This window comes from Phocoena phocoena, chromosome 16 (genome assembly GCF_963924675.1).
Source record: "Phocoena phocoena chromosome 16, mPhoPho1.1, whole genome shotgun sequence".
NCBI classification, from domain to species: domain Eukaryota; kingdom Metazoa; phylum Chordata; class Mammalia; order Artiodactyla; family Phocoenidae; genus Phocoena; species Phocoena phocoena.
In genome coordinates, this window is record NC_089234.1 from 15,655,378 (window position 1) to 15,679,989 (window position 24,612).

Consider the following 24,612-nt stretch of genomic DNA (forward strand, 5'->3'; position numbering starts at 1 on the left):
TGGTGGTGTGCAAAATCAGTGATTTGACATCAGTGATCAGAGCTGGGGAGACCATTGGTTGTGGGTACAGGTAATGGCCGTGAGAAAAGGTGAGGAAGATGAATGAAAGGACTAAGTCAAAGAAAGATATGGATGTCATTCATTCATTCAATGAGCATTTCTTTGGGCACCTACTGTGTTCCTGGCACCAGGCAAATTCTTTAATGCACAGTTAACATCATGTATGACGGTGATACATTTGTCACAATTAAAAAACCAACAGTGGTACATAACCTGTAGCATTTTAATTGTTACATGTGTGCCCACCTCCACCACCAAGTTAATGAACTCATTAAAGATAAGGACCCTGCTGTCTTTCTCTCTTATACAAGGTCTAGCACATAAAGCCCTAAATAAACACTCCAGAAATTGAATCAAAGCCATCTTTATCTCTAAACAGAGCTAATAACAATCTTCTCTTTATAAATGGGTTTAAGCGTTCATTGTAAAACAATACAAATTTTACAGAAAAGTACAAAGAAGGAGATGAAAATCACCCGAAATCCCATCACAATGAGATTACCTCTGTTAACATCTTGGTGGATATGCTTCTGGATTTTGCTCTAAGTGCTATAGACACAGGTACAACTTCGCATAAATTCTTCCCATAGCATTTTGGTCATGTGTCTTCTCATCAAACATCATTTGTTCTTTTGAGTGTCACACAAAAGATTGAAAGCTTTGAATTTGCTTAGGCTCCCTGGCTACAGGGCCAGCTCACAGGTGTCCCGGCCAAAGCTGTGCTTTGCATTTCTATTGTGACAGTTATTACCACATAGCTCCCCTAGCTCTTTGCATCTTTTTCTCTCCAACCAGACTGTGAGCTACCTAATGACAAGCTCTTTTATTTTTTTCCCCCTAAGAATAGCACTGTGCACACAGCACGTACATGAATGTTCATTTAGTGGGTAAATTGATGTCATCCCAGGAGAGCCTTTCAGGTAATAAATCTCAGCTCCCAGGTCTGGAATGTTGAGTTCTGAATGCTACTTGAATGACGATGGTGACAATGGCTTTTGTGGTTTTGTAAAATTACATAGTACAGCTTGGGTGCATGAGGGCAAGGTGTATCGGCATGTTTAAATGTTCATGTTCTCATCTTATTTACAAGTCTTTCCTCTTATTTAATAAAAGGGGAAGGAGCTATTGCTTTAGAGAATTTGGCTGATGACAGCATCACAAGGTTTTTTTGATTTTGGGGGGTTTTTTTTTCAGTAGAAGTGTCAGGGAATGTATTTCCCAACTTTGAGTGTGAGGTTAGAGAGGCCTCACCTGTCTGGGCACTTAGGGTGCCAGCCCCTGGCCTGGAAGGACAGGGTCTAACCTGACATGGCAGTTCCAATATTGCTCTACTGGGTACGGATTAGACTGTTGAGAGAGTTTGGAATTGACATAGTAGCCAAAGATTCATTGCGGGAGGACAAGGTATGTCGCAAAAAGGAACATTAATATTTAGATGTTTCAAACTGAAACCTGTTACAATTATGAGTCAGACATAAAGATCCCAGAGTGACACATCTTTTCACTTAACCAGAAACTGGATTATCTCGGTTGCAAGAAAGGAAGAAAAGTTCCCGCCTTATAGGGAACGGGTCCAACTAAGGGGCAAAAAGGGAAAATGGGTACAAAAAAATGTTTCAGTGGTTGGCAAGTTAATGGTATTTTGTTATTTGCTGTTTTCATTTCACTAGATACGTCTTTTATGTAATAAGACCCACAGCTTCTGACAACTTATCAGTAAAACTAGAATTTTAATGATTGGAAGCGTGGTTATTCCCCAGTTTAATTTTTCAGCAGCAGTAAAGACTTAGCTGTTCAAAGGACTGCTGTGTATATCTATAGTTGTATATTCCTATAGACTGTCCTCAGAGGGATATTGAGAAATTACTCTTAGAGCTTATCTCCAGAAGAAAGGGAGCAGTAGCAGGGAGATAGGGAAGGAAAGGAATTATTTTTACTACATGAAAAAAAAAAGTTTAACTATGTGTATGTATTACCTATTTAAAACCAAAGCACATCAAAAATAAAAATAATGTTAAATTTTTAAAAAGGGACTTCCCTGGTGGTGCAGAGGTTAAGAATCCACCTGCCAATGCAGGGGACATGGGATCGAGTCCTGGTCCGGGAGGATCCCACATGCTGTGGAGCTGCTAAGCCCGTACGCCACAACTATTGAGCCTGCGCTCTACAGCCTGTGAGCCACAGCTACTGAGCCCGTGTGCCACAACTACTGAAGCACACCTAGAGCCCATGCTCTGCAACAAGAGAAGCCACCACAATGAGATGCCCACGTAGCGCAACGAAGAGTAGCCCCTGCTCGCTGCAACTAGAGAAAGCCCATGCGTAGCAATGAAGACCCAGTGCAGCCAAAAATAAATAATATAAATAAAAATAAATTTATAAAAAAAAATAAGTAAATAAATAAAAGGCCCATTCCAGACTGAAGTCTCACTGCAGTTTGCCCTTGCTGTGACCTTCAGTTGTGTATGTATTAAGTGACTGGTCGGTCACATGAGGAAAGTACTGAAACTGACATTCTACCCTTTCTTTTCTTCTTTCTATCTTTGGAATAGAGTCAATGAGCTGATATTGGCTAATGAGTACTGGATCTGAGAAACTGACGTAAAACTCAAGTATGATTTCCTCTTTGGCAAGAGCCAAGTTTGCTGGGTGACCATAGCCAGTTAAAGATTTATCATGAAACTCCTCACCAGGTTAAAGTTTACAACTTAATTAAGGAAATCAGTATAAGGGCAAACCTTCTTGGTACAGATTTTTTTGACTGAAATTCACATAACATAAAATTAACCATTTTAAAGTGAATGTTTAAGTACTGTTCACAACATTGTCCAACCACCACTTCTATTTCCAAAACATTTTCATCACCCCAAAAGAAGACTCTGTACCCATTAAACAGTTACTCCCAGTTCACCCCTTCTCCCAGCCCCTAGGAACTACCAATCTGCTTTCTGTTTCTGGGTATTCACCTATTTTGGACATTTCACATAAATGGCGTCATACCAGTGTGGCCTTTTGTTTCTGGCTTCTTCCACTTAGCATAATGTTTTCAAGGCTCATCCATGTCATAGCATGTGTCAGAATTCCTTCCATTCAACTCCTGCTTAATAGATTCATAACCAATTAATGGAGAGGAAAGGCAAACAATCTGGCTCCTTTTAATAAAATTTCCTGTTCAGATCCTGGTCATGAATATGAGAAAAAACACACCCAGTGCTAATTAAAGGAGGGGGCTTCTTGACCTTGAGAATTTGTAATACTCCTATCGGAATTCTGTGAGCACTGGCTCAGGGGTGAGAATTGGAAGTTTCAGATGTGTAAATGGTCTGTATTTATAAAAATTATGACCAAAGCTATAAGTATATATGATATACACCTTAAAAGAAGGAAAGATGGGATTGACTGCCAAATATTAGACAATAGAGGGCTCAGAAGATGACTGTTCCTGGTCCTGCCTACAGCTTTCCTGACGAGGCTGATAACCTGCTGCTGCCATGGCCCATGGAAACTTGTTTGTTGTGCAGTATTGTTTTCCCAAGACAACAAGAACCTTCACCTAAAATAGCAGGTCAGAGGCTGCTCTGGCTTGTGATGTTTCCATCATGGCCGTCAAGATAGCAAAGGGAGCAGCTAACCTAGGCAAGGACATGGTGATTGTGCAAAGTCTGGTTCAAGATTACATATTCAGGCAGCCCATAGCCTTTTAAAATAATTCTGCATCATTTTTAGTGAATTTAGATATAAATTATTGAGAGCCATAAGATGGCAAATACACGGCACCTATGTGAACATAAATAAATATAAATGTCCCAATTCCCCTCAGCCCCAGCTCATATTTGTCTCGTGACCCCATGTATTGCTTTCTGGCAAATGGCAGCGTAGAACTTAAGAAGTTAAAAAGTACTTAAAAAACTAATTCTTGGGCTTCCCTGGTGGCGCAGTGGTTGGGAGTCCGCCTGCCGATGCAGGGGACGCGGGTTCGTGCCCCGGTCTGGGAGGATCCCACGTGCCGCGGAGCGGCTGGGCCCGTGAGCCATGGCCGCTGGGCCTGCGCGTCCGGAGCCTGTCCTCCGCAGCGGGAGGGGCCGTAGCAGTGAGAGGCCCGCGTAACGCATAAAAAAAAAAAAAAAAAAAAAAAAAAAAAAAAAAACTAATTCTTGAAAAGTGCTTAGCCTAACACATTTGCATTTTGCCCTCGATCTGTCTTTTCTTTTGGTGACCTCATACCCATGGAATTTGCCGTGACATGCTAGAAAAGAAAATTGCAGACTCATGTCAGTAACTCGACACGGATTGTGGCCAGTCAGTAGTTGTCAACTCAGATGTCTGGTTGGAACTTGACAACACTGAGCAGCACAGCTGAAGATCAGACATTCAACGGTGTACACTTGCTAGATGGACGCTCTTATCACTACTAAATGCTGTGGCCTTTTTAGTCAAGGAAGGGTTTTCAAATACCCAAACCCCAAACCCCTTATACCTTAATGATGTTAAAACTGTAAGCCAAGTCTTATTAAAAAAAAAAAAAAATAGGGCTTCCCTGGTGGCACAGTGGTTGAGAGTCTGCCTGCCGATGCAGGGGACACGGGTTTGTGCCCCAGTCCGGGAAGATCCCATGTGCCGCGGAGCGGCTGGGCCCGTGAGCCACGGCCGCTGAGCCTGCGCGTCCAGAGCCTGTGCTCCGCAACAGGAGAGGCCATAGCAGTGAGAGGCCTGCGTACCGCAAAAAACAAACAAACAAAAAAAATAGCATAGGGAATGTCTGGATTTTTTTAAATTGATGGGTTACAGATTCAAGGGCCTACAAAAAAGGGCCAGGCTGGTAACATAGGTGCATATGCTCAGTTCAAGCGTGAAAACAGGTGGCAGTGGACATTTAGACCCTAGGGAGGGATGCGAATCTTAGCAAACTGAAAACATCTGTCCTGTCTAGGGTGGGCAGCCACTACGTGCCTCCCACAGTTATTCACACAGAGGAATCCACGTGCCAGAGACTGATCAGATGTGTTGAAAGCTTGTGTCAAAGGCAGCTTGTTGACCTCACAGAATCTGACCCATGTTCAGGTCACACTTCTCTTGTCTCCACTTTCTCTCTTTTTGGGTAGAACAGCTGTTCTCCGGTATTCTGCATTCACCATTTTATTACACGAGGTCATGGGAAATCCACATCCTGTGGGAGACGTTGAATGACAAGATATGATGTCATTAAATTCAGGATTCAAGTTAGCCAAACCCTGGAATTTAAATTGGGGGGTTTTGTTTGTTTGTTTTCCTTAAAGCTCCTTGTATTGACACCTGGCCAGGGATAAAGTGCCTCTAGTTAACAGTCTATTAAAAGGACACCACTTGAATATTTTATAGGGTCTCCAAAATCTTATTCTACTTTCTATTAATAACAACCTATGTCTGTTTTCAGTATTTGTCGCTTTGTTTGCCTGGTGTGTCTTCTTTCTGCTGAAATAGATGTGTCTGGGACAGATCTTGTAGGCTTTTTAAAAATTTTTTCTTTCCTTCTGCCACATCTCCTAGGCTAGAATGAGGAAAACTCAAAGTTGATGACTAGTGATGTGCAGTTTTGGACATGGAGTGGAGTCTCAGACACATTGTTCCTTTCTAAGAATGTGTACATTCAACATGCAAAAGGTATATATAACATGCATCCATAGTAGATTTAAATTAACAACAACAAAACACCCGGCTCGCTACTGTTCGTTCCCAGAAGGCGGTGAGGTGTCTTATGGAGAAAATATGTGTGCGACAAAAGCTTCCTTCAGGTATGAGTTATAGTGCTGTTGGTTATGAGTTCAGTGTGAAAGACTCAACAGTTTATAGTGAGTGAAGTGTCTTGAAACAGAAACAAACAAAAACCCTATATCTGAAATGATTTCGTGTCTATTTTTCATCCACATGTATAGCCATGAACTTACATGCTAATCTCGGTTGATGACAACTAGAGTTTCTTTTTTTATTCTCTCTTTTTTTTTTTTTTTTTTTTTGCGGTACGCGGGCCTCTCACTGTTGTGTCCTCTCCCACTGTGGAGCACAGGCTCCGGACGTGCAGGCTCAGCGGCCATGGCTCACGGGCCCAGCCGCTCCGCGGCACGTGGGATCTTCCCGGACCGGGGCACGAACCCGCGTCCCCTGCATCAGCAGGCAGACCCCCAACCACTGTGCCACCATGGAAGCCCTAGGGAGAATTTTTAATAGGACCCATTTTGAGTTCCTTGACAAAAGTGTGCAATTTCTGGCTAACCTGTTTCAACAAACCCCCTCCATCCTCCCCAGCCTCAGGTCTGCTCCTCATAAGCTCTTACTAATGCCTGGCAGGCAGCTTCCTCAGGTGGGTTCATTCAAGATGCTTGGGCGTGGGTACCAGCCACAGGACACAAGTGCATCCCCAGTGAGCCAAATGGTGGCCATACACACCTCTCCTACTTCTGTCTTCTCCTTAGCCTGCCATCAAGAGGAGGGGCTCCAGCTGGCTTCCTGCCTTCCAAATTTTCCAGACTTAGCAGGCTCCAGACTTTTTGTTCATGAACGCTACCAAGCTCCAGGACAGTCTAGTCAATTTGTCCCAAAAACTCTTAACATCAAGCTTCTCATGGATCCACAGGAGCACCAGAGCCTGAGCATCCCCACTCAGTAAACATATATGTGGGGAGTGGGGGGCTGGTCTCCCCGCTCTCCCAGGGTCCTCTAATCCTTCTCACAGCAGAGGGGAGGGAACACCCCATTCCTGCTGTGTGGACAGCTCCCTGCCCACTCTCCTCTATGCCTTTGTGAATTTCTGATTTCAGAGGTAGGGAGGCAGTAGGCGTTGAGAGTCATCAGGTAGATTCTACTATCTTTTGGTAAATCCGGCAAGGATATTCCTAGCAACCTGCTCTGGAAGACGGAAAATTTTTCATCATCGTTTTCAGCTCTAAGATGATACATAGCCCAAAATTTCAGGACACTAGGAAATGTCCCATTCCATATTCTAGAAGCTTTGGTCGCAGATGGGTGGCTACTGTGAATGGCAGCTTCCACCTCCACTCATGGTTCTAGGCATGACAGAAGCCTGGGAAGGCAGGGGTGATTGGGAATTCAGTTACCACGAAGTTCCCTCTTCTGTAGCTCCATTCCGCAGCCTTCTGTTCCAGAAAATCATCTTCACAGAGTAAGACATCTTTTTGGCTCTTACCCTTCCCAAATGGGAAATTCTAGGAAGGCAGAAATCGTTCTTAAAAGGAACATAGGGGGCTTCCCTGGTGGCGCAGTGGTTGGGAGTCTGCCTGCCGTTGCAGGGGACAAGGGTTCGTGCCCCAGTCCGGGAAGATCCCACATGTCGCGGAGCGGCTGGGCCCATGAGCCATGGCCGCTGAGCCTGTGCGTCCGGAGCCTGTGCTCTGCAACGGCAGAGGCCACAACAGCTAGAGGCCCGCGTACCGCAAAAAAAAAAAAAAAAAAAGGAACATAGGTATCCAGGCTCCAGGCTGACAGGACCTTAAAGGCAGCCCAAGTGATGACATCTTTCTTAGCATCATGAGAACACAGGTTTCCTTCCAGAGCCATTTGTCACCTTCTTCAACTTAAGTACTTTAGAAGCCCAGGTGCCCATGGCCCTATGCCAAAAAAGAAAAAAAAGAGAGAGATTAAAGGAGACAGACAGGATCCCTATCCTCAAGGATATTTATTAACTTTGAACAAAATTATATAAATATGGAACCAGGTGTGTACATGGATATTAGTTTAACTTGGACATAAGTAGCCAAATCCCTGCTTTTCTCTTGGCTCCTGGTGCCAAGAACGAAAGGCTTGGGGGCAGAGTGTTTAAGGCTGTTGCAGTTTGCTTCTGTTTTCACATTTGGTCGTTGTGTATCCCTGACAGAAGACCAGCGAGTTGCTAGAGGGTTTGATTGCCTTGATGCTGCTCCATATTCACCTATTTCTGACTTTGGCAGTAATTCCAGTGCCAATCACCAGCTTTCTATATTTACCAGCAGCTGCTTCAGTGATGTGGAAACAATTTTCTCAACAGCTGAAAAACATGAAGATAGAGACGAGGACATTTTGTTCTTTATAAAAGAGCTTAGCTGGAATGAGCATAGGAGACACAAACCATCAGCACAAATCTTTTTATCTCAGCATCTTTTCTACTTTCCCCAGCATGACATCAGGCTTAAGGAGAGTGTAAAGTTTTGTCCAGAGAGAAACGAATGAGTAACCTCTGTGGAATACACTGGAATACTTTGAATCAGCTGGGCCAGTATCCTACTTTCCAGGAGGCCATCTTTGCTGATTTGCTTGATTTATGTCTTAAGGTTTGGGATGAAGGAGCCTCATCCCCAACCTCTACTTCCAGCCCAGTTTCACCAGCTGGCTGGCTCTAGGTGGTCACACTCAGTGAATGCTTCTTCATGAAACATAATCAAGATCAGTTGTAGAATGTGTGCCGTCCGTGGAACAGTACAGGGCATGGAGGATCTGAGAGGTTCAGGACACCACCTGTGAGGTCAGAGGCTTCCAGACTGCAAGGCACTTTGACTCCATGACTGTGAGGGATAATAAAGATTGTGAAAAACAACTACTGAAGAGTATATGTCGTGTCTATAAAACGCTCACACAGTGCCTGGTTCACCACAGCCCTCAGTGCAGAATGATCAGAGAGGTCACTGTTGCACTCAAATTGCCTCAGCTGCTGTCAGAGCTCTGAGGTATCTGGGCATGAATGTGCTTATAAAAACCGCAAGACAGAATCAAGAAACCTGGTTTCTAGTCCCATCAGCCCCTACCAAGGAAAGGGGAGTGCCCTTTCCTTGGCGCTCCCCATGTGGAGTGCCCAACAGGTACCAAGCATTCTAAGTGTTATACAAAGCACTTCACGACGCAGAGTTTCTCTTCTTCCTCGCAGCAACCTGAGAAGTGGGTCAGCATTTCCCAGAGGAAGAAATGAGGGGTCAGAGAGAATAACTTTTCCGAGTTAGTGCCCAAGTCTTCCTAATCCTAAAGCCAGCCCTCTCGCCGTCCCCGCACCTTTGATCTCCCTCAACCCCAGTGCTATGCAGGGGAGATACCAAACAGCTCCACTGACCTTCTTGAGCCTGACTGTCTTCAGTTGTAGAATTGAAAACCCATCTCTAAAGTTTATTTTCTGCTTTAAAAATTCTATCAACCAGCATCTTCCGTGTTATTTTAAATCCTTATTGCCACCTAGTGGGCATAATCTAATCAGAAGAATGAAGAAAATATTCAGTTCGCTTGGATTAAAACCTGCCAATTCATCTTAAATCCATACCGTGCTCCTGACCTTTAAAAATTGTATTTATGAGCAAATATCATGGCCTTCCATTTTTATCTTTGTAGTAAACTACCAGATGAGTGGTCCCCTTTGAAAGACTTTTGGTGAATTGCTGGGAATCGTATAAACCCCAGCTCTTAAAAAAATCTGTAACGCTTTGTGACCGTATAATACACACTCAGCTTATAATGGGCTATACTTAAAGAAATTCTAATCTGCAATATTCATAACTTGTATTGCAGATATACTTTTAACTTCATAAATATTTTGCTCAGCAATTTTTTACATTCTCCTGATAAAAAAATATGAGCTTATGGGGCTTCCCTGGTGGCGCCGTGGTTGAGAGTCCGCCTGCCGATGCAGGGGACGCGGGTTCGTGCCCCGGTCCGGGAAGATCCCACGTGCCGCGGAGTGGCTGGGCCCGTGAGCCATGGCTGCCGGGCCTGCGCGTCCGGAGCCTGCGCTCCACAACGGGAGAGGCCACAACAGAGGCCCGCGTACCGCAAAAAAAAAAAAAAAGAAGAGCTTCTGTTATGCATAGTGTTTTACAGCTTCCTTTTTTTTACTCCATCTATTTTGGACATCTCTCCATGTCAGCACACAAATCTACCTCCTTCGTTTCAATGGTATGTAGTATTCCATTATTGACCATACTGTAATCAGTGTAACCAGTTTCTCATTAATGTCCACATCGGCTATTTTCAGTTTTATTGTTACAAAAATGCGGTAGAGGATGAATATATATTCTTCAGGGGATAGACATACACTCACATGCACATTCGTTTGCAAGTTTATTTGTAGAATAAAATCTTAGACTGAAATTGCTGAATATAAAGGTTATGTAAATACCCACTGACCAGAGGTCACCAGAAGCACACCTGTAGTCAATAAAAAAAAGTCAAGTGTACTTAACAAACCACAGCAAGGGAGAAAACAAGAAGAATTGTGAGCTATCTCTGGATGACATTTAGAGGAACTTTTTATAGGATTTGGGCTTGTGCTGGGTACTGTTAGGGAAGTTTTTCTAGAAGGAGAGAGAAATCAAGTTAGGCTAGAAATGTCATTCTTAGTACAGGAGCAGCAGTCACAGGTGTGGTCAGAAAAGGGGTGTGTGTAATCATTTTGTGTACCAAGAGGCCTTGTCTGCACCTTTCTTTATTCCGTGAGTGTTTTTTTATGATCAGTTGGAGACATCGTGAGCAACGTGCCAACAGTGCTTTCTTTCACTTTCTCAGGTACGTTGATTTTACAGAAATTGCTTTACAGAAAGGTTGTACCAATTTACAGGCCGACCTCGAAGATACTGCCTATTCGGTGGGATCAGTTCTAGACTACCACAATAGAGCAAATACAGCAATAAAATGAGTCACATGAGGTTTTTTTTGGTTCCCCAGTGCATATGGAAGTTATATTTACATCATTCTGGAGTCTGTTAAGTGTGCAAAACATGATGTGTAAAAAAGCAATGTACATACCTGAATTAGAAAGTACCTTATTGCTGAAAAATGCTAACCATCCTCTGAGCCTTCAGCGAGACTTAGCAGGAATATCAAAGATCACTGATCACAGATCACCATAACAAACACAATAATAATGAAAACGTTTGGAGAATTGGGAGAACTACCAAAATGACACAGAGACACACAGTGAGCAAATGTTTTTGAAAAGATGGCGCCAGTAGACTTGATTGAGGTAAGGTTGCCACAAACCTTCAATTCGCATTATATTTAAAGCACCATAAAGTGAAACACGATAAAATGGGGGTACGCCTGTACATTCTTCTGGGTTCTCTTAAATATTCCATTTCCCTAACGACTATGTTTTTAATAATCAGAATAAGGGCAATTGTAATAATAGCAAATGTTTATAGAGCTCTAAGGCCTTTATTTCATTGATTCCTCATCAGAGAACTTGAGACAGGCACTAATAGCATCCTGGCTTTCATATGAGGAAACCAAGACTTAGAAAAGGCGAGAACCAGCCTGGGTCACGTGGCTAGCCGACATGAGCTGGGGTTCAGAACCAGGTCGTCTCATTGCAGGGTCCACACTCGCCACCATGAAGAAACACTTTCTCCTCTATCTGCTTCACAGGAGCCTGTCAGGGAGAATTGAAGGCTAAGGAATTAAAAGCCATTGAATTGATGATCACAAATCTTCGGAAGTCTGGTTTAGGCTGATAAGGAAGTAGAGTCCTGTTTACAAAAATGAGACTGAACGGGCAGCCTTCCAAGAGTCCCATACATAGTGTTAGAGAGGCATCCAGCATGGTATGCTTAGCTACTCACATGTGCCCTCAATTAATAAAGGCCGATGAGAGCTTTCTTAAAATCACAGCCAAGACACTATAATTAAATATTCTCTGGGCCAGCTGGAGCTCAGAGGGTAGTTACATCACCCCCAAGGAAATAAATTGATGAAGGACATCCATGCCCTTGGATCCACGGAGGTTTATGACGTTCCCATCCTGTGTGAGGATGGGGCCTGCGAGTCCGCTGGGGAAGGTTTCGTGCAGGGAGCAAACGCGGAATGAAATTGTGCTTAAGTAAATATTTATTGAGTGTGTGATGGGTGCACACTGGGGTCCAGAGCAGGCCTGCATGCTTGGATTTAGCAAAACAAACGTGGAGTAACCACTGGTGGCTGCTTTTTTCCAGATTGTGCTGGCTGCGGGCGAGATATCAAGAACGGGCAGGCGCTCCTGGCCCTGGAAAAGCAGTGGCACTTGGGTTGCTTTAAATGCAAGTCCTGCGGCAAAGTCCTCACCGGGGAGTACATCAGCAAGTAAGACTGGGGCCTGGGGCGTGGATCCTTTCAGCGGGGATGGGGCCTGTTGGGCCCCTCTGTAGGCCCTGCTCTCCGGGACTCCACCCCATCCCATCAGACATAATGAAAGACATTCACATCCCACAATCAATATGAACTTTTTGCTATAAAACTTTTGAAGAGAATTTTATTCTTCTGTTGTTGCCTACTATAAGTTTAATGAAATATTCACCATTGCCTAATGTAACAATTAATGAAGCTGACATAAGGATAGGCTGTATGTTGTAACCAATTAAGCATTTAGTAATTGTGCTAATTTTTTTTTCCTATTTGGAACTAGTAAACCTTTATCCTCCTTCCAGGTCTCAGACATATTTGTAGACACCCCCCCCAAAAAAAAAAAAAAAAAAACTCAGGGTCTAGGCACAGAGCCCATTAGGACCACCAGGGCATAGGTTCATTAGTGTCAGATGCTGGTGTAGATAATAGAGCAGGTGAAGTTTTTGTTTTTGTTTAATGTAACCTGCAAAAACTAGTTACAGTCGTTACCTTTTAAATTAAGGAGGAGGGACTTCCTCGGTGGTCCAGTGGTTAAGACTCCGCACTTCCACTGCAGTGGGCGCGGGGTTTGATCCCTGGTCAGGGAATTAAGATTCCACATGCCGTGCAACCAGGCCAAAAAAAAAAAAAAAAAAGTTAAGGAGGGAAGAATGAGCATGGAGCGGGGGAAGGGTCCTCTGGCAGAGAGGGAAAATTCTCCCCCATCCACTTTAAAAAATGGTCTCCAACCAGCACCTATTCAAAAAAATTTTAATGAATTTAACTCCTGAATATAGTGAAACAAACAAAAGAAGTAGCTTAGGCCCCACCCCCTAGAAATCCAATTCTGCAGGTCTGGGTGAAGCAAACACCAGTATTAGAAAGGGAGAAACTGTACAGGTGATTCTGATGCACAGCCAAAGTAAGAAGAGAGAAATGTTCGGCCTTTAACACTGACGGCTGTGCAACGCTAGGTGACTGTGCTGTCTGAAGTGGCACGTTTTAACTCTTCCATATGATGGCGCACATAGAACATGGTATTCTTCACTGTGTCCTGAGGGAAATGAAGGAGGTTGCAGGAGGCTGAATGAGAGGCCCTGGACCCCTAGGGCCCCTGAGGGCTAAGGGGATGGCGTCTCCATGCTGTTGGGACGCATATGAGTCAGTGAGCTGGTGGGGGTTGAGGAAGAGGGACCCTGGGACCACAGCTGAAGCCCATCTGGCCTGGTGCTGCAAGAGAGAGAGACTCCAGGTTTTTGCTAGTTAGGTCTGAGGCAGTCCAGGAATCAGCAGCCATAACCATTTGTCTGTTATTTCCACGCGGCTTGGAGAACCTCAGCGTTCTCTCTGGATCATTTGGTTTTGTGGGCTTTGACCCTGTCTGACCAGGTCTCCAGACATGTGAGTGCTGGGTGGGAGAGAAACAGCTTCTGCTACCGTTCTGTGCAGGAGGGCGGAGAGAAATGGGGTCTGGGTGTCTTTCCTGCCCTCGGCCTTCTCGGGAGCTGACGCTCTCTGTCCTGCAGGGATGGCGCTCCGTATTGCGAAAAGGACTACCAGGGTCTCTTCGGGGTGAAATGTGAAGCCTGCCACCAGTTTATCACTGGCAAGGTCCTGGAGGTAAGTGACAGATGGGCTTCCCTCGAAGCTACCGTCATCTTCCGCAAGGCCCTGGAAAATACACGGGGTTCTCTTTTTCCATTTTTTTCCATCTTTTTCTCACATGTGGAGGAAAGAGTAGTTGTAGATGACGAGTCGCTTAGAGAACTACTGTGTGGTACTGTCTTCTCAGGCAGTGCGTACTGAGTGCTCGTGTAGAAATTGGAAGGATGGGGAATTTGAGGGAGAAAAAGAATGAAAAAGAGTCTGTTAGGAATTATGTAGTAGGAAAGGTTATATTAAACTGTTCTTTTGTTTAGAAGTTAGAAAAGAGGAAATGAAGAATGTGCTAGAGCCATAAGTGTGGGTTGTACACCTGTGCGTATGTGTGCCCACATGTCCGTGTGTGCGTGTACACATGTGCGCTCTTGTGTGTATACGTGGGAGTGTACAGACTCACGGAGCAGAGGCTCCAAATTGAAGCTAAGAGAAGAAAGAGTCATTAGAGGTGAGGGCGTAGACTTCCCCACCCTTAGAAAACCACATCCTGTGTGACCCAGAACGCCCTGTGGTCCAGGCTGAGCCGAAGCCTGTCAAGTTCAGGTGTGACTGCCTCGCACCAGGGAGCTTGGTTCCTGCTTTCTCAGCAGCGGCCCCACCAGCTTCTGCCTCTGGGCTGAGCCGAGCTCCTCCTGGGCCGGGGCCACCTGTGGACATGAGGTCAGAGGTCAGAGAGTCACTGCCTGGCTTCTCATAGGCCTGTGGGGTGTTAACACACTCCCATGGAAAAAGCAGAGATTGCCTCACACTCGTCCTGCGTCTCAGGGCGGAGAATGTGCACTGAGCACTGAGTCAGGACGCCTGGTGGAGTCCTTGAAAGGTAGCTGAACAACTTGTCACATGGCTTCAGCAGACACCAGGGCACTGAATCCACTTCACCTCATTCAAACTTCCCAACAGGCTATGTTTCAGGGACCCAGGACTGAATCCGAGAGTCCTCCGGGGTGTCACTGGGCAGCTTCTGTGGGATTTCACCAAGTTCGGGGTAGCCTTCCTAATCCCACAGCAAGCTCTGCAATGCCTTCCTGTCCGTGAAGTGCAGAGGGGGGCTGATGTTGGCTCTGTGCTGAGACCTAGTCCAGCTAATTGGATTTGGGAGATAAGGAAGTGCGTGTTGTCTAAGCGGTTGCCTCTGACTCAGGGGAAGGGTGTTTCAGGAAGAAGGAACAGTGGTTGCCTCTGACTCAGGGGAAGGGTGTTTCAGGAAGAAGGAACAGTGGTTGCCTCTGACTCAGGGGAAGGGTGTTTCAGGAAGAAGGAACAGCAATGGCAGAGGCTCAGAGGCAAGCATAAGCACAGCACACCCAAGAAACAAAGTCATTTGGGCAGGAGCACGGCTGAGAGAGATGATGCTGGAGGAATGGGAGGGGCCTGAGCATGAGGACCTCAAAAGCCATACAGGAGTTTGGCTTTACCCTAAGAGTGGTACGAAGCGTTGAAGTGATTGTGGCTAGAGTGTCACGTGGCTGGATCAGACTGTTGTGAATAGGTGGGTGTCCTCAAATGCATGCGTGTGCCCCCATGTTCACGGCAGCTCTGCTCCCACCAGGCAGAAGGGAAAACAGCCCACGAGTCCATGGATGGACGGATAAACACAATGTAGTATATATAGACAATGGAATCTCGTTCAGCCTTTCAAAGGAAGGCGTTCTGACACAGGCTACAACATGCATGAACCTTGAAAACATTATGCCAAGTGGTAGAAGCCAGTCATGGACGACCACACACACTGTTCGCTTCCGTTTAGATGAAATATCCAGAGGAGATCGATCCATAGGGAGAGGAAGCAGACTGGTGGTTGCCCGGAGTTGGGGGCAGGCACGGGGGATGGGGAGTGTCTGCTTATTGGTACCCCCTCGGGGCGATGAAAATGTTTTGGAACTAGATAGAGATGGTGGTTGCACAACCTTGTGAATGTCCTAAACATCGCGGAATTGTTCCCTTTAAAATGGTTAATTTTATGTTATGTATATAATTGTTCCCTTTAAAATGGTTAATTTTATGTTATGTGAATTTCACCTCAATTTTAAAAAGAAATGGTGGAGGGCTTCCCTGGTGGCGCAATGGTTGGGAGTCCGCCTGCCGATGCAGGGGACGCGGGTTTGTGCCCCGGTCCAGGAAGATCCCACATGCCACGGAGCGGCTGGGCCCGTGAGCCGTGGCCGCTGGACCTGCGCGTCCAGAGCCTGGGCTCCGCAACGGGAGAGGCCACAACAGTGAGAGGCCCGCGTACCGCAAAAAAAAAAAAAAAAAAGAAAGAAAAAGAAATGGTGGACACAGGGAGGCCAGTTTGGAGAGCTTTGGACACCAAACAGTGGTGGCACTAGCTGGAGTGACACCTGAGAAGTAGATGCCCACCACCACACACACACAGCTGGGGGGCGAGGAGGAGTTTTCATGGCCTTTCCAGTAAGGCTTTTGTTGGCAGCCCAAGGATACTTCAAGGCTGGGTTTGGGGCCCAGGGTGATGCACATCCCTAGGAAAGCTATTGGAGAAGATGCATGTGACCCATCCAGGGGGTAGCTTAAAGTCCAGCCGTCTCATCCCAAGACACAAAGTACAGTAGTCCTCGCCTGTCCTCTGAATATGCCCCTTGTCCCTCCACAGAGCGAGGAGCCCTGAGTGGGGCCTTACAGCATTTCCTTGGCTTCCCAAGTTTGATCTGCCGCACAGGTCTGAAATAAACCTGTAGAGTTGGGAGCAATTAGGAAATTTCATCTTAAAACAAGATGGAATGTAGACTTACTGTGACGAACCATGTGTAAAAATACCGAATCACTATGTTGTACTCCTGAAACTAACAGAATATTGTATGTCGATTCTAATTCAATAATAAACAAACAAATAACTAAAACACCAGAACTTATTTCCAAGATGTTTAGCTATAGCAAGAGAGGCGGGAAGACAGTGAACGCAGCCCCCAGCTTGAGCACCACATTTGTAGACAGCGTGGATGGAAGCAGCTGTCTCCTCAGGCCAAATGTGGGACTGTGACCCCCCAAAAGAGTTGGGGAGGCAGAAGGGCTGGTGAGGGGTGTTGATTATCTTCAGATTTAGTTCAACAGCTGTAGGAAGGAATCTCTACAGTAGAACTAGATGCAGAAGCATGCAGTTTTGAAGACACATCTGCTGACTCTGGTTTCTCCCTGGAGACCCGAGTATTGCAGTGTTTGTAGGGGCTGCGAGGGCCCCTCACCCAACTGGCTTCAGGCCTCCGTGAGGGCCATTGATGAGGACGAAGCCTGGGATGCTTTCCACACGGACCCACAGAGGTGGGGCTTCTGGGAGCAGGTTGCAGTGGGGTTCCGGGCAGATTCAAGACCCACCCAGTGGGTGTGCCACCCCCTCAGATGGGTGTGTGATCTAGAAAAATGTCCTGTACAGTGAGCAGCTGACGTGTGACAGCTCGTGAGTCAACCTGGCTGGGTTCCCAGCACAAAACTCTGCCCTCCTCCCTCTGCCTTTTATTCTCTGACCCACTGTAGGTAAAGTGTGATGATTCTGGATTTGTAAATACTGTAATCCTTGCTTTTTGGGGTTTGGTTGTTTTTTTTCTGTTTTTAAAATTATGGTAAAATCCACATAACATAAAATGTACCATCTTTTTTTTTTTTAAACATCTTTATTGGAGTATAATTGCTTTACAATGGTGTGTTAGTTTCTGCTTTATAACAAAGTGAATCAGCTATACATATACATATGTTCCCATATATCTTCCCTCTTGCGTCTCCCTCCCTCCCACTCTCCCTATCCCACCCCTCCAGGCTGTCACAAAGCCCCGAGCTAATATCCCTGTGCCTTGCGGCTGCTTCCCCCTAGCTATCTACCTTACTACGTTTGTTAGTGTGTATATGTCCATGACTCTCTCTCGCCCTGTCAAAACTCACCCTTCCCCCTCCCCATATCCTCAAGTCCGTTCTCCAGTAGGTCTGCGTCTTTATTCCTGTCTTACCCCTAGGTTCTTCATGACACTTTTTTCCCTTAAATTCCATATATATGTGTTAGCATACGGTATTTGTCTTTTTCTTTCTGACTTACTTCACTCTGTATGACAGACTCTAGGTCTATCCATCTCATTACAAATAGCTCAATTTCATTTCTTTTTAAGGCTGAGTAATATTCCATTGTGTATATGTGCCACATCTTCTTTATCCATTCATCCGATGATGGGCGCTTAGGATGTTTCCATGTCCGGGCTATTGTAAATAGAGCTGCAATGAACATTTTGGTACATGACTCTTTTTGAATTTTGGTTTTCTCAGGGTATATGCCCAGTAGTGGGATTGCTGGGTCATATGGTAGTTCTATTTGTAGTTTTTTAAGGAACCTCCATACTGTTCTCCATAGTGGCTGAACCAATTCACATTCCCACCAGCAGTGCAAGAGTGTTCCCTAAAATGTACCATCTTAGCCATTTTTAAGTGTATAGTTCAGAGCATCACATAGATTGCGAACGTTGTGCAGCCATCACCACCATCCATCTCCATAGCGCTTTATGACTTTGAAATCTGTTCTTATTAAACAGTAACTCCCCATTCCCCTCTCCCCACAGTCCTTGGCGGTGACCACTCTACTTTCTGTCTGTATGAATTTGACTACTCTGAGTATCTCATATAGGTGGAATCATACAGTATTTGTGTTTTCCACTGATGGGCTTATTTCACTTAGTATAATGTCCTCGAGGTTCATGCATGTTGCAGCATGTGACAGTATTTCCTTCCTTTTTCAGGCTGAATAATATTCCATTGTATGGATGTACCACAGTTTGCCTATCCATTCTGTGATCTTTGATTTTTTTTTGGTTATGTTTCTTATTTATTTTATCCATAGAGATTATAAATGTATTATTAGTTCCCTGTGTCTTTTGTAACAGTGGTGGCTTAAAACCGCAGAAAATTATTGTCTCACAGTTCTGGAGGCCAGAAGTCCCAAACTGAGGTGCTGGCAGGGGCTGTGCTCCCTCCAAAGGCTAGGGGAGGATCCTTCCCTGCCTCTTCCACCTCCTAGTGGCTGTGGCTACATAACCCTCATCCCTGTCTCCATCTCCACAGAGCCTTCCCCTCTGTGTCCTCTCCTCTCTGTGTCAAACCTCCCTCTGCCTTTCTTTTAGAAGGTCACTTGTCATTGGATTTGAGGTCCCCCTGGATCATTCAGGATGATTCCCTCCTCTCAAGATCCGTAGCTTAATTACATCTGTAAAGACTCTTTTTCCAAACATTCACAGGTTCCAGAGATTTGATGTGGATATATCTTTGGGGGGGCCACCAGTCCAGTAAACCTGGGAAATTACGCAAGTATCATCCTGGTGAAGGCCAGAGCTCTGGTGTGGTTTTAATTGAACCCTTGCTAAGCATTGGAGGTGTCCTAAGCCCACTTCTCTGGGTGTGGTTTTACCTGAGATACCACCAGACACTGGAGGGAGCTTTGAGAAGGAGAAGGGTACCGGACAATGATCCAGAAGCTCCAGGCTCAGCTATGTCACTGATTCCTGAGTAATTTTGGACAGATCATTTAGCCTCTTTGAGACTATCTTCATTTCACAGGTAAAAAGGAGTGGCATGTAACCTCTGAAACTCTACCCTGTTCTAAACTTCTCTCTCCGTTATTCCTTAATATCATAAACTCTACCCATTACATTGGCTTGAGGGAGTGGGGAGGAGACCTTCATGTGTCTTAATGAAAAGGGCTCCAGGGGACAGGAAATCAGGGATTTACTCTTGGATCTGGAACTCACAGCTTGTGACCTTGGGCAACTCACTCAATTTCTTTGAGCCTCAGTTTTTTCTTTAAATACAAGCATTAAAAATATATATGTAAATCCAAGACTTGGACCACTTGACTCCTAAAGTTACTTTGGTTCTAAGGATCTGAGTTCTGTAATTCTCATGTCTTAGACCTAAGGGGTCAGGGCCAGCAGTTCTTTTTTTTCTGGAGAGATTTTCTGGAAACTGGCCTATAACACTCAGCATATGGCATACACTTGGATTGTAGTTTTGTCATTAGCTTGCTTTCAGTTTTTTGGGGGTTTTTTTGCGGTACGCGGGCCTCTCACTGTTGCGGCCTCTCCCGTTGCGGAGCACAGGCTCCGGATGCGCAGGCCCAGCAGCCATGGCTCACGGGCCCAGCCGCTCCGCGGCATGTGGGATCTTCCCGGACCAGGGCACGAACCCGTGTCCCCTGCATTGGCAGGCAGACTCTCAACCACTGCGCCATCAGGGAAGCCCCAGTTTTGTTTTTGAGAGACATCTTGCTGTAAGTGGCACATATTTTAGAGCTTATGCTAATTAACCTAGAAATTCAGGAGCGTTCTGAAGATGTTTACAACCTCCCTCCTAACTAAGAAGTCCAGAAGCAGAGTCGTGTGAGACACTGGAGTTTGCCAGTAGCCGTCTATCTCCATCTCCACCTCTAAACTCTTCTCGGAAGCAGCCTTCCTGCTCCTGGTACTTACTTCCCTTCCCTCCCCCTACCCTGCTCCCTTCTGCTTTAGCAGCTTAGTGGTAACAGGACATGACGTGAGACTTCAGACTTAGGTCACAGATGTCAGTACATGTTGGGGACATCCCTTTGGTATGAATTTCCTTCCATCTTTGGTGGATGGTCCCAGGAGATCTCTGACTCCAACAAACTTCCTTTCCTGGGTTCAGGTTGTTACCTTCCAACTTTCCCAAGAAAGAAAGCAACAATAAAATAGTTGCAAAATGAATGCAGTACAGAAAAAAAAAAAAAAGCCAATGTCAAACTAGACACAGAAGTCTGGAGGGTAAAGGAAAAGGGCCCGTCCCGTGTCAGCCCCCTTCCCTGTCCTGGGCTGTTCCATCTGCAGACCGAGGCTGGACTTGACTTCTCTTAGTCTGTTCTCTTGCACAACTCCTTTCCCCCAGGGAGCTCAATGTTCACCAAGCACTCCCGGATTCCTTCAAGACCAGGGCTCTCTACCAAACGGTAAAATAGAGAGCTAGTGGGAAGCAGCCACATAGCACAGGGAGATCAGCTCGGTGCCTTGTGACTACCTAGAGGGATGGGACAGGGAGGGTGGGAGGGAGGGAGATGCAAGAGGGAAGAGATGTGGGAACATATGTATATGTATAACTGATTCACTTTGTTATAAAGCAGAAACTAACACACCATTGTAAAGCAATTATACTCCAATAAAGATGTAAAAAAAATAATAACATGAGTATAAAAGTTGAAGAAACAAACAAACAAAAAAGACCAGGGCTCTTAGGGTTGGCTGGCTCTGCAGACAGTGCCGCCCTCAGCAGGCACCTGGCCGGCTGTGTGCCCAGCCTCCTGTGTGCTCTGGCCCCAGAGACAAAGGCCCGTGGTGTGTCTGCATTCCTCCCAGCGGAGGGCGGGGCTCCTAGTCTTTCCCTGGCCTTCCTCAGGTCGCCACACCCAGGAAATCAATCCTCCTGTCTTTCCAGAAGGGCTGGTAGCCCATGTCTTTCTGTGGTGGGGTGTTTACTGTGCCACCTGTGCTCTCCTGGGAAGAATGTATGACAGGGTCTGTTATAATTTGAATGCCTCGCGATGTAAGAGAGAGACCCTCAAATGTGGCCCAGGGCCAGTCCTCCAGCCTCCTTAGTGCCATTCCATTCATTACCTATGGCAACACTGTCCTGTCTTTATCTATGAACTTGGAAGCCTTGGATGAAAAGACAGGACTTAGACTGGCTTTAGACCCCTCCTGCTCTACCCCTGCAGTGTAGGAAATGGAATCACAGCATGAGTCAGCAAATCCCTTCCCTTGATTCTCCGAGGGATTAAAACCGTTGGCTTTGTTTTGTTTTACCTTGTTTTGTTTTTACTTTTTGATTACAACTCCTTTTTCATAAAGCCCAAGAACAAATGTTTACGATGTTCCTGCGAAACTAATTCATGTTATAAATTGGAGGCCCTTGTCCCCTTCCTTCTTTTGCTGTAGGGATTTTAAGCATGTTCTGCTATAACAGCCACAAGCAATGAGTAGATCTTGTTCTGGGCTAAACTGTTGCCTAGTGAGAGGGAACATAGGCTGTCCCAGGGCACTTGCATGGCAGATAATCTTTCTGTCACCATTGAAGATGTAATTTGCAAAGACAGACTGAATGGTGAAGTCCCCCCTTTCTTGTTCTGTGTATGTCATATAAATGCAAGCAAGACTAATAAGCTGTGTTCGTGCAGAAAAATAATTTCATTCTTCTCATTCTCACTGCACTCCCAGGAATTCATGCCTCCTTCCACTTAACTGTGGACCCAAATATATTTGCGGATGAGGGAAAGGAGAAGAATCAAGTAATATTTGTAGTCTTGGTTGAGATGGTCTCTGCCCCAGTGGACAGTGAACCACCACAATAGCCTGCTTTTGTATGATACATTTAACATTTACAAATGATCTCGTGAATATTTGATCCTCACAACAGGCCTGTAAAGTGATGAAAGCAGTTACTACGACCTCCATCTACAGATGAGGCTGCTGAGTGCCAGAGACCTGGGCGCTGATTGGTAACAGAACCCAATTAGAAGCCAGGTCTCTCAGTTCTCAGAAGATAGGAACACACACGTACACACATGCTGCTTCGTGATCTATCCGGCAATAATCATTGCAGAAAACAAGTAATTAATTTGCCTCCCAAAATAACTTACAGGACCAAAATTTACCATTCCTGGTGAAATGGGGAAAGTCCCTCATTAGTGGCCCTGTTATATCTATTTTCAGGACAGTAAACATTTGCTGCTTGTTTGGTTTCCTTTTTACCCATGTAAAATGTCACCGAAGGTCAGGGACCCTGCTCCTAGAGTCTGCTGTATTTCCACACCGTCATGCCTCATTCTCCCTCGTCTCCTTTACTCAGCTGGAGGCTCCACGGGGGCACCTGGCATGGCCCGTGGAGAATACTGTTGATGGATGGTGCCTTCTCAAGTGAGGGAGCATGCTTTCTTCACCGAGCTCTGGTCTAGGACTCCCCAAAGCTCAATGGAGAGTCAAGAAGAGCCTGGGAGGCAGTTCCAATATAGGGACACCGGTCACCTTTCCTCATTTAAAATACAGCTTAACGAGAAACTGCAAAAATGGCCTCATCTTAAATATGAGTTAAGCGAGATGTGCGCTATCCATACAATGGAATATTATTCAGCAGTGAAAAGGAGTAAGTCCCTGATACCTGCTACAGCATGGATGAACCTTGAATATATTATGCTAAGTGAAAGAAGCTAGTCACAAAAGACCACCTATTATATGATTCCTACAATAGGCAAATCTGTAGAGACAGAAAGTCTATTGGTGTTTTCCAGTGTCTGTGGGGGTGAGGGAAATGACTGTTAATGGGTATGGAGTTTCTTTTGGGGGTGATGAAATGTTCTTGAATTAGATAGTGGTGATGGTCGCACAAGTCTGTGAATATACTAAAAACTACTGAACGGTACCCTTTTTTTAGAAGGGTGAATTTTATGGCATGTGGATTATATCTCAGTGGTGTTGGTTGCAACGTCTTATTTGCAAAGAATAACTTAGTGCTAATATTTGTCCCCTCCGTCATGAATAGATCAGGAATTGGCCCAGTAGAGCATAAGAAGCACATTGACATGATAAATGATTGGAGGAAAATCTATCTGATTCACCCAAAATTATCCACTTTGTCCTACATTAATGATAAGAGGAAATGTGTTGCCAGGGTAGCAGAAGACTGTTCACAGGCAGTAAAGATTCGATATTTATTTTTAAAAAGCACCCATTTCTGCCAGCACGAACGGAAGGGCTTTCTTCTCTGGAAATGACATTCTGAAAAGACTTTGTATTTTAAGTTAAAAAAGATGTTTTGTTTTTCAGTGTTATTCTACTTCAGAGAGCTTAGCTTCTTGCTGGTGCAATGTGGCAGTGGGGTGACAGCTGAACCAAGTGGGGTAATGTGACTCTTCCAGAGAAATTAGCAAGAAGTGCTGAGCATGTGTGCTTATGGCCCAGCACTGGGGGCCACAGAAGAAGGTGTGAGATTTAGGACTTCTTCTCAGATAGATGAGGCGTGCATTTCTAAAAGTAATAGGGTGTCCGAGTCCAAAATTACACCCCCTGTAGCGTCCCAGGGACGCCCAGAGCTCATGAGTACCCAAAGCTGTTGCAGCGTCTTCAGTCTGAGGGTGATTCTCAGTGATGGTATTGAACTTTGGAAGTAGCTAGGACCCAACAGCCGAGAGGCCGCCTGCGAAGACACGTGACCAACAAGTACAGTGAAGGGATGGGTCTCTGGTCTGGCCACTGTTCTGAGCACAGAAGTGATGGCCCCTCAGAGTTGTCCTTTCTCCTCTCCAGGACCCAACACTATGTGAGCCTCAGAAGGCTTATGTGTCTGCATTCTCATGGACCCAAAGCATCCATCCTTTCCCTTCCTCCTGTTCCCCACGGGCTCCCATCCCTGGCTCTGTTCATGTCTCCTTCACCACTATAACCCAGAAAGGGATGATTATACCCCTTCTTCTAAGGGATCGATTCCAAGGTGCCTCACCTGCGGTGCAGAGGTGACCTTCAGTGAATTTCAAGGTAATTGTCATGACCATTTCTTGGTGGAGCAGCAAAAGAGTTCAATCTTTGACAGTGTATCTCAGTACACAAAAGATAACTGGGGCCGCACAGTTGTGTGAGGGCCAAGTGATGCACACACAACAAATGCCCTGGGGTTGAAAAGAGATTCTTGTCAATTCTTAGAAGTCAGCTTTGGATCTTGAGGAATGGGTAGGTACAGGCAGGTGAGAGTGAGAAATTTGTCTCCATTTGCCCTTGTGACTGACGTCTTAGGTCACTTTTTTCCAACTTTGTTTCTTTGGTTTTCGTT

At 45.4% G+C, this 24,612-nt stretch overlaps 1 protein-coding gene across 10 annotated transcripts in view; it reads left to right on the forward strand.

The window, feature by feature from the left end:
• The window catches only part of ABLIM1 (actin binding LIM protein 1), a 323,249-nt gene that overhangs the window by 213,329 nt on the left and 85,308 nt on the right, over positions 1-24,612 (forward strand). For 9 of the 10 annotated variants that reach the window (XM_065894021.1, XM_065894019.1, XM_065894018.1 and 6 more), the window contains 2 exons: positions 11,994-12,120; positions 13,668-13,761. In XM_065894021.1, the coding sequence (XP_065750093.1) occupies positions 11,994-12,120; positions 13,668-13,761 (221 nt within the window). Of the gene's footprint in view, positions 1-2,635; positions 2,673-11,993; positions 12,121-13,667; positions 13,762-24,612 lie in introns of those variants that run through there. The other variant, XM_065894022.1, reaches the window with a different exon arrangement.